Source organism: Triticum aestivum, chromosome 3A (genome assembly GCF_018294505.1).
Source record: "Triticum aestivum cultivar Chinese Spring chromosome 3A, IWGSC CS RefSeq v2.1, whole genome shotgun sequence".
NCBI classification, from domain to species: domain Eukaryota; kingdom Viridiplantae; phylum Streptophyta; class Magnoliopsida; order Poales; family Poaceae; genus Triticum; species Triticum aestivum.
This window is the reverse complement of record NC_057800.1, coordinates 139,721,446-139,731,929: the sequence shown is the minus strand read 5'-3', so window position 1 is coordinate 139,731,929 and position 10,484 is coordinate 139,721,446. Positions and strand designations below refer to the sequence as shown.

At 43.4% G+C, this 10,484-nt stretch overlaps 1 protein-coding gene across 1 annotated transcript; it reads left to right on the top strand.

Moving 5' to 3' along the window:
* Positions 1–3,939: 3,939 nt before the first annotated feature.
* Positions 3,940–6,523, top strand: LOC123060710 (uncharacterized). The gene is made up of 2 exons (XM_044483528.1): positions 3,940–5,279; positions 6,054–6,523. The coding sequence occupies exons 1-2, from the start codon at positions 4,072–4,074 to the stop codon at positions 6,232–6,234; spliced, it is 1,389 nt and encodes a 462-aa protein (XP_044339463.1). The 5' UTR covers positions 3,940–4,071; the 3' UTR covers positions 6,235–6,523.
* The last annotated feature ends 3,961 nt before the right edge of the window (positions 6,524–10,484 follow it).

Here is a 10,484-nt window from a genome sequence, read left to right as displayed (position 1 = left end):
TAGCGCCGGGCGGGAGCCGCGCGCCATGGGAAATATCAGACGGAGAGTTCGGTTGGTTTGTCACGAGGAATGCAGCTGAGCCAGCTATGACTCTGTGGCCCGTGTGGCCGGTGTGGAGACCCAGTACGTGTGCCAGTGTGTGTTCGACGGGCAGTTGGCAGGCGCACGGGCGGGCGTCCCACGCCCGTGCCTCGGCAGTTGACACCCGCGTATGCATGCATGTCAACGACGCCCTGCGCCGTCCGTTGCGAACTTGCGCGGGAAAAGGTGGCGGAAATGGCCAGCGCGGCATAGCAGGCCCGCCTTTTGGACTGGCGGCTGGGCGTGCTTGTTTAGTTGAGCCGGCCAGGCACGACTCGCTCTGGCTCGCACCAAATGATCGATCTGACGGGTGTTACGAGGGTTTACGGGCGTGGTGCGGGAGACCTTGCGTTTCTCGCCCATCTAGTGCTTGATCCAGCTTTCTTGTCGAGGACCTCTTTCTTGCGGATATTGTCGAGGACCTCTTTTTTGTAGGGACGGAAACGTGCAGTAACAACGTAGAGTACATGATCGAGCAGGTCGAGCGGCACTTGTTTCATGGCCCAACTAATCGTCATGCAGGGCTGTAGGCATGCATGGACCGGCTCGTATCAGGTGGATTGTAGGTGTAGCTGATGCCAATTTTGCGGGCTTTGCTACACCTACGAACGGATTATTACGTTCTTGACGTAATTGCTGATCTGGCAGCTTTTGATTTGTATTTGTTTGCCGCACGGGCCCACCCTAGAATCAGGGGGGCGGTAGTTTGATTGATGTTTTGGAAAGTTACGTAGGGTACGTGGCACCTCTTCGTAGGTGTAGCATTTTCGCAATTTTGCCGAGCCGTGAGAGAGAAACAAAACAGTGTATATCCGTTAGCCTAGTGACTACCCCATTCTTAGGAGCTCTTTTCTACGGAGGCACAAAAAATAATGACCGAGAGAGCTCATATTACTTGTGTAAAATATTATCCAGAACCTACTTTGCGAAGATGCCGTCTCTCCAACCAGCGTACTGTGCGTACATTGCTCTGACCGATCGATGCAGATGAAACGATCATCGTAAGCGTTGAAAACTTTGAAAACTAACGTCCTTTCGTTGTACTACTGCTACTTCTGGTTGTGGAAAACAAGGGGGCGAAAGCAACGGAAAGGTCGAGAAAGGGCGCGCTGGTCTCCACATACGGCAGACGACACCAAACAAAACCTGAGCCGGCCAACCAAATCGGTTAGTCCTCCACAGGCTGACAGGCACGGCGAAGAACACACCGGCCAGCCAGCGACATGGTGCGTGAGCGCGCGACGGCCCGTGACACAACCGGCACCTTTGACGAGAAGGGAGGGCTGCTCAGGCGCCACGCAGAAAGGAGCGCACCGGTACCACGCCGTCGCAAGCGAGAACAGCTGCCTCGCGAGTCAGAAGCCTTCCTCGCCGATGGTTTCTCAACTAGAGGCGCGCGCGCACGGGAGAAAGGCAGCCCAGATGCTGAAACACTGGGAATATACCAAAGTAAGGGGACGTGGAGTATCTGCTCTCGAACTCAAATCAGTAAAAGCGAAAAAATAGTAAAAAAAATAATTTTGGAATTGTTTTGTGGTAAACTTTGACAAATGTTTTATATGCTTGTAAAATTTCAGCACGAAATGACATTTGTGGAAGTCGTGGCAAAAAAAAAACAAAAACAAAAATCAATGCTTCAAAAATGTTAGTTTCGAAAACATTTTGAAGTGCTGATTTTGTTTTTTTTTGCCACGACTTTCAGGAATATCATTTCGTGCTGAAATTTGGCGAACATACAAAACATATTTCAAAGTTTATCCCCAAAAAATTTAAGATTTTTTTTGAGTTCTTTACTTTTTTTATTTTACCGTTCACCAAGGTGTGTATTTGAGCTCGGGATCATAATATGACTTTTGAAAGTAAAGCTGCTTCCTAATCAAGGCAAAAACAATGGGAGATGGTTTGTGCCACACAGGTGCGGGAACTCCGCACCATCTCTCGTGCTTTTCTTTTTTGAAATTTCAAATTTGGATATATTATATGTGTTGAATCAAAAGTTTAATTTATGTTTCATTTGCATATTTGGATTCCTTGCGATGGGGATTTGAAATAAAACCACTTTTGAATATGTTTTAACATGTTTTGAAAACTTCACTCAGTTTCATCTGCTAAAACTTAATAGGAACAAGCGGCAAATTCAACAAGTTTCAGGAGGTAAAACTTAAAACAACATAGAGAACTGCAAGAAATCAAACAAGTTTGCCAATCGCGAGACTATTAGGAGCCGGGCGCGACCGGGCAGGTGCGTGCCCCTGCAAAATTTTAAAACAACACGAATAACTGCAAGAAATCAAACGAGTTTGCCAATCACGAGACTATTAGGAGCCAGGCGCGACCGGGCAGGTGCGTCCCCCAGCAAATTTTCACAGGAACAACCTGTAGCCAACGTAGTTGCGAGGTCCCACAACTAGGAGCAAGTATGATAAAGCGTGATAAGCCTACCTACATGAAATTTTTGTTTATGTGAAGGACATGGACAAAGAATTATTTTTTGAAATGAATTCTAGTGCAAGAGTGAGTCTCTACACTAAACAAAGAGAAAATAGGAAGGAGAGAACGCGAAAAGAATGACTAACCTAATTTCTGTGATTAATAATGATGTCTCTTGATGCCATATCACTATCGTCTTCATGGCCACACCTGTGTCGACTATATTATTAGTCATGCTCTATGATGGTGTGTATCCACTGGTAAGGGGTGGATTTTGGTTTTAATGGTATATTGCAACTCGATGTAATTGGGATGTTTGTTTTTGGGAAGCACAACTGGAGAAATTCAATATGGACGACTTTGTAGCTAAATGACAGTTGACACATACAATTCGTCTAGTTACTTCTCATTAGTTTCCATAACACTGCTGCACTTCTTTCCGATAAAACATTATTGCAAAAATGTGCTAGGCCATGTTTAAAAGCAAAAAAGAAAGAATTTCCTTTGGGTACCATGGCTTCTAAGAAATTTTGGTTCTAAATACTCCAAAGAGTTTTGATCCAATTAATCTACTCAAAACATGTTGGAGTGTTACAAACTATGGTATTAGACGGCGGGATCCCCCCCCCCCCCCGGGGTAGGCCCACGATGAGGATAAGGCTCAACATGTCCTCATAGTCGAGCTAGACCATACCATGGCATTCATCTAACTGAACCGGTTGTGGGGCATTGAAGATAGACGTTACCAACGACACAATAAACCTTAGTTATACCACGACGTCATCAAGATCCTAGTAATGGCCGAATTTAACTACATCATTCTCTGTCGGATCTCATGAGATTCAATCGGTGATGGTCTTTGGTGAATCAATCCATACCTAATCATCATTCTTGTGTTTACATGTTTGATCCTTCCGATCTAGAACTCTCTCTATCCGTGATGCTTGTTACTCTGTTGCGTTGGTCATGGTCTAATTAAGCACAAGTTTTGCCTGGTCCGAGAGGAAGGGACAATGAAGGCGCCACGCCTTCATCTCGCTTTAGCGCTTGTAGTCATCGTTAGATGATTGATGAACATGCTTGTCATTTTTGTTATCTCTGATGTTCTCTGTATTGTTGTGATTGCTTATGAACAGATTGGAAGGTCGTATCAGAAGATGACTTTTTTTCCTCTGAGAAAAAATATGGCTTATTTTTAGTGGAACAATATGACTTATCCGTCTTTTAGTAGGAGTATTTTGTTAGGCAAATCCGTTTTTATATAATATAGTGTATTTTTAGAACAATATGACTTATCCGGCGGCAGTAACTATTTGACACCACGTCTTGCTGATGTCTTCGGCCCAAAGCCCAACTAGACGAGAAGTTGATCCGTCCTAGACTTCCCTATACTTCCCGTTTCGTTGGCCCAGAAAGCGCAAAGCCTCTCTTCCCCTCACCCCCCACAGATCGATCCCTCCCGGACAGAAACGCAGCAAGGCCGACTACCTTCCACCGCCGCTTCGACACTAGGGTTCAGCCGTTACATCGTCGGCGGGGCTTGGCCCGCCGCCGCCGGAGATGGGCGTCGCGGAGATTGCGAAGAAGGTCGACGCCCTCAAGGCCGAGCTCGCCGCCAAGTCGTCCCGCATCGCCGACCTGGAGGCCCGGGTCTCGCTCCTCGAAGCCGAGAACGCGCGCTTGAGGAAGGCCATGTCCGAGGGAGTTGCGATGAACCGTAGAGCCAAAAAGGGTCCAACCTTTGGTCGATTGGAGGAGGGTCTCGGCGGAAACAAGCAAAAGTCAGCCGACATCGCGGGCGGGCATCTGATGAATGATGTCATAGAGGTCAGCGACGGCGAGGAAGAGGGGATGGCTGTGGATGTCAACAGCGGGGAGGAGGGCGTTCCTCCGGTCCCGACTCCTAGCAAGTGTGCGGTGCGGGTGGTGACCGGCAAGAGGGGTGTTGCAGAGGAGATTAAGGACGCCGATGGAGGTGGTGGGCGAGACCATGGGAGCGTTCGCTGTGATGGCAATGTGATTCTGGACGACGATGATGTTTTGATCACGCCACGAGGCAAGAAGCGCACAGCGACACGGGTAATCAGTGACAGTGAGAGTGAGGATGAAGATGAGAATGGTCAAGGGCATGGAGATGGTGAGGTGGGTGTTAGAAGCAGCAGGAAATGTTTGTTGCGTGGAGTCAGTGACAGTGCGAGTGAGGATGGCAGTGAGGGTGTTCGTGTGGTTAATCAAAAACCTGTTTCACCTCTAGTTACGACAGGGGTCGAGAGTGAGGATGACGATGGTGAATTACATGAGATGGAGGGGCGTTCTACTCCGGCAACAAGGCGCTTCGCTCGGTTGGCTGAAGGTCAATCAAAGAGAATGCGACCTACACGTCGGAAACTTGAGTTTTTTGAACCCAAGAATCATGAAGAGAGCGAGGATGATTCAGAAGAGGATGATAATATGGAAAATTTTATAGTAGATGATTCAGATTGTTCAGAAAATTCTGCTGATTCTGTTGAAGAATCCTCTGCTGGACCAGAAGAGTCTGACGACGAGGAAACTTATAAAGAGCTTATGGATAGGATACGCGGCAAAAGGAATGCCAAGAATAAGGATTGGAAGATTGAGCCAGAGATGCTATCAGCATTTGATGAATACCCTGAACTTCGCCTGAAAGCTGTTTGTGCCCTCTATCGAAAGCAGACCCAGGAAGAACAGGCAGGAAAAGCTATTATCATGCACAACAAAAAAGGATTTAACCAGATAGACGCCCGAAGGTAATACCTACTACTAAGGGTAATTAATTTGTGTATATGCGTTGTGAGTACCCCTTTTCCTTGCACTTTAATCGACAGTTCTGCACACAGTTGTATCACCATTTATGTACTACAGTCTACATTTGCTATTTTGTCCTGACATCATTGGGACTGTTCATTGTCTGCATAGCATTTTGTTTGTATCATTGGGTTCATTTCTACACAGTTGTATGACAGCTTGGCCTTGTCCTCAACAAGAACTTTAATCTAGACATTCCTGTATAGTAAATATTTTGTCTTTACTCTTTAAGGGAAGAAGAGATTTTCTATCATTGGGTTGACAGATACTGCATTGACTTGACCATGTGTTGTACTGATCTTGATGTTCAGTTCTATTTGTAAAGTACCTCTCTTTTCCATGTATAATGCAGGGCTTCTCAGACTAATAGGTGTAGTTTTATTTGCAAAATACCTCTTTCCTGTGTAGAAATCTAGGCCACATGGGTGTAGGTTTAACTGTCAACATGTCAAGCTCAGTTTTTAGGTACCGTTCGTTCTGATGCTCAAGTTTAGCTTTTGTTCTATTTGGTTATGCTGTTATGGCATCATAAACACATAACACAATTTTGTTTGCCACGTATGAATAAGTAACACACACCACTAGCATAGGTAATATTTTCTTTTGCTTTCATTTTTCAGCATATTACTTTTCAGTCATTGAGGAAGAGATCAAGAACTAGCATTGAAGTTGGGGTTTCTGTTTGTCTTACCCTGCAAGTTGTTTTCTGTGTTTAGGGGTTCTAACATAGCGCAGTTTCTTCTGGATGGTGATGCTGCTGGGCCGCTTAAGAAGACTGCACAAGACTTGGAAAATTACGATCGGTATGCTCTTGAGTTCTGTCACAAGATGGCTTTACGTTACTCGAAGCAGTTGTTTGCAATATATCAGAATAAGGAGGACCCCTACTTTCCATGACTCTGGTGTCAGTTATCACTTACTTCATATGTTGACCTTTCTGTGACCCTTGTACCTCCCCAATCAGTCAGTCAGAGTCTTTTGTATATATGGGTTTAGTTTTGTGTCTTAAGTAATCTGTAGTTAGGGCATGCTAAAGTTAGTTTATCACTAGGATGCACGCTGTTAAGTGAAGCACGTGTCTGACAGGGTCTATGTTGTTTAGCTGAACTGCTTGTGCTCCCTGTAATATCCATGCATAGTAAATCTATCTCTATCCTTGAAATGTTACCCAAGGAGTTGTTCTGCATTGTTCAATTGCTTTTTTCATGGAGTCAGAATGTCACTATTTCTCTCCTGCGCGTGCGCTTCAATAATGAATGGAAGGTTGGCACAAAGTGGAAATTGTGCGGCTTCAACATACACTTTGAATTTCCGGATCACATTCTTCATGCCTCTTCCGCAGCAGTTCTTCTCAAAGAGATTTGTTCATTTGTATCACCTGAAGCCACAAGAGCTTGACGATCGGGTCGAAGCACTCTGCTTAGGCAATCACGTGGAGAACTTAGATTGATACAGGAACTATTCTGTTTATGATTTAGCTGAATAGTCACTATATACTCTTCTAATATGTATTCACTATAATAAGATATATCAACGAAGACAAGATGTAGGGATCATCTTACCCACCTCGGTGACCTGAACGTGAGTAAATTTGTCGTTCATGTTTCCTTAGCTGTTGCGAGCTTTATTGGCGAGATCATTGTGTCACCCCTTAATCTACGATTTCCACTATGTATCCACTATGTATACTCTTGTGTATCAACGCTTAGGTTAACTTTTCTTGATGAAAACTGTCAAGGTTTTGTGTGTATCATAGCATAATATGAAATCTCACCCTTTCAGTGTTGCAGCTTCTCCTACAACTCAAATACATGAGAAATAATGGGAAATTAAAATGTATCGTCTTCCTTCCACTTTTTGCTTGGGAAGGTCTCCAACCCTAATTCATTTCAAGACTTTGGAGCTAATAACTCATTGAACACTTGTTAAACCATCAGTCCCTCTAATTATTTTCATCAGCGCCAAAACCCACTTAGGAGCTTAGATGTCTTTTACGGCGCTCACAACTGGTCTTTGAAGATGCCCTGCAAGCGTCAACTGCTGAAAGCGCTCATTGATGCCTACGCGTCCCGCGGAGAGGGCGTGGAAGATGGGAGGGTGCTGTTTGATGCGTTGGGGAGTGGACGTACTGCCGCGTCGTGGAAGTTGGTGATTGCTGGGTATAACAATGATTCAGGTGAGATATCGCTGACTAAATGACTTCTATAACGGCCATCTATTATCTTTACTGCTCTACTCTGAACCATTTTGTAACAGTTATCAGCGTTTGAGTAATCTGGACAAACAATATCTTTGTTGTGGATGTTCTGTGTGTATATGGCGTGATAAAATCAAATCTATACTTCATTGTTGTAATACATGTACATTATATTGATATTTCTAGATTCGTTGTGAAATATGCTTTGGTAACACCTGTTAATTTCCAACTCAAAACTAATGCCATGGTGTTACCTCTAGAACTGTGTGAATGCCTCAGACGACACCAGGGGTTTCTAAAGTCTAAGATGCGGATCACTTCTGTTTTCATTTTATTTGGCACCCTTTGAGTTGCTGGCTAGTTTGGAGTTAGTATTAGCTGATTATCTTACAACGGTAATAGATAACAGGTGACAGTAGAAGTAGCAAATATGTTATTGTACCATTTTCCTGTTGTTATGTCCTAGCACAATGTTAGACGAAACATCATATGATATGTTTGTCAATTTTTCCTATGGTATTCACATAATGGATTTCCTGCCAAGCACAGATTTTTTCGTAGCCCATCATCTGCTGTTTCTATATTGCAGGTTAGCATTGAACTGAGCACATTTACATGCTTTGCACTACATGCATGTGCTTGTACGGCCAACTTATATATCAGACATCAGCTTTCATCTACTGTCCATAAAGAAAGCTCTCACTGCGAACCTTGCTGCTGCCAATGCTCTGATCAACTTGTACTGCAGTTTTTTAGGTTGACTTGTACTTCAGTTGTGCACATCTTTTGGGTGCAAAGGCCTTTTGATGAAATTCCTGAGAAGTTTTTTTCACCTGGGATACCATGATTGCTGGGTATAACCAATGCAATCGAAAATGCATAGGAGCTCTCGGGTGCTACGCCCCCCTATATTCAAAAATAATTTAGTAATTCAAAAAAAGTCAAAAAATCCAGAAACTTTTTATGGAATCAAACATGACCAAGTATTGCACTCGTACAAAAAGATTAAACAGGGAATGACTATTATTGTATCCGGAATTAAAGATTTCCCATAAAATGCTAGATACAAGTACTATTCATGCTATACTGTCGTCATAAATTTGTCTTTTTTGCCCTGAAGTTACCGAGAATCATTCATTGGCCAAATTTTTTATATGAGTACAATACCTAGTCATATTTGGTTCAAAAATATATCCAGGATTTTTTGACGTTTTTTTAAATTATTAAATTATTTTTGAATATAGGGGGGTGGAGCACCCGAGTGCTCCTAATCCGCTTCCCAATGCAATCCCCTATTGCCCTTGCAGCTACTTTCTCATGAACCTTAAGCCAAATTGCTTCACCCTGACTAGCATTACATCTGCCTGTGCTGGTATTGCAGCTCTGAGACTTGGGAAGCAGGTCCATGGCACTTTCCTTCAGAGAACCTATGACAAGGGCCTACAAACGAGCAATACCCTTGTGAACATGTACTCCAATTCTGGGCGCATAACAGATGTGAAGGTTTTCAACAGGATGAGTTGCAAAGACAAATTGTCTGGACATCAATGATTGTTCCTTGATACGTGCTGGGTTCATCCTGACCATGCTGTGTTCTTGGTCCTGACAAGTGCTTGCAACCATGCTGGTTTAGTAGATGAAGTATGGAGCTTCTTCAGGTCAATGACATTTGAATATAATTTGCAGCCTAAGAAATATGTTTACGTGTGTGTCATCGATCTCCTTGCTCGTGCAGGGACGCTGAGACATACATTTGATCCTATTGATAAAATGCAATTTGCTCCTGATGAATCTTTTTGGGGAGCATTAGTTGCCTGCAAGATGCACAGGAATGTGGAGCTGGGCAGATTGGTTGCAAGGAAGATCATCGAGGTCAATCCTGATGGAGCAAAGAATCACGTCCTACTTGATATGCTGCAGGTAGCAAATGGGGTGAGTATGGTGTCACGAGGAGGCTACTGAGAGGCATAGGGAGCTGGAAGGTGGCTGGAGTGGGCTGGATAGATGTAACCTATATGATCTACTCCCTCCGTTCCAAAATAGATGACCCAACTTTGTATTAAAGTTAGTATAAAGTTGAATCATCTATTTTGGAACAGAGGGAGTATAACTTTAACACAGCTGACAGTAGCAGCCATCAGCCCATCAATTTAGTTTGGCAGATGAGGTATTGAAGATCTTGGCTCTACGGATGCATGACATTGGAACTGATTTCGTTCATGATGTTTTCAGATTTACATGGTCAAGTTGTGCCTGGATGATTCATTAGTTGGAGCAAAACACTAGCAGAGATGGGATGCTGATGGATATAGTACATGTTCAGAACCAAGCTACTCTGAACTCAATTAAAGATTATCTAGCACAAGTATATTTCAGCTTAAGCAAAAAATTGAAGTGCTTACAGTAAGAAACACATAGAAAGATATTGTTCAACAGTTTCCTTTAAGTTTTTATGATTTCCTCATTTGCACCTGGGCAGTTAGCACAATGGGGTCCGCATTTGGCCTTCTCATTTTGCTACAAGATTCAAGTATTAATGCTGGAGCAAAAAAAGTCAAGGACAAGTGAACTGGTTATATTTATTTACTGAACTTATTCAGGTTATCCTGAAGTGCCATCGGAATTGATATCAGCTGTATCATTCAATATTGGTTGATTGCTTTGATCGTTATAATAATCAGTATAATCTGGAAGAAAGCAGCACTTGCTCCATTGCCACACTTCTCAAATGGCTGGTGGTCGCATGGATACCGCGGCGATGCATTGTTCAGTAAGTATGGTTGCTCTAGCAACATTCTGAATTTGAAGTCCCATTTTTTGTTCTCTGTGTTTGGCACTACTCTTCTAGGCTATTTAAAATGCTCTCATCACTTAATCATATTATAATTCTGGGCATGCATAAAAGATCTGCATTTATCAAGTGGAGGAACTGACTAATACATAACGAGCA

What these genes read in the sequence shown, in the direction of transcription:
- LOC123060710 (XM_044483528.1), top strand. Translation starts at nt 4,072, where the DNA reads ATGGGCGTCGCGGAGATTGCGAAGAAGGTCGACGCCCTCAAGGCCGAG. An exon ending in AACCAGATAGACGCCCGAAG is followed by an intron (nt 5,280 to 6,053) that starts GTAATACCTACT and finishes TTCTGTGTTTAG; the next exon opens with GGGTTCTAACATAGCGCAGT.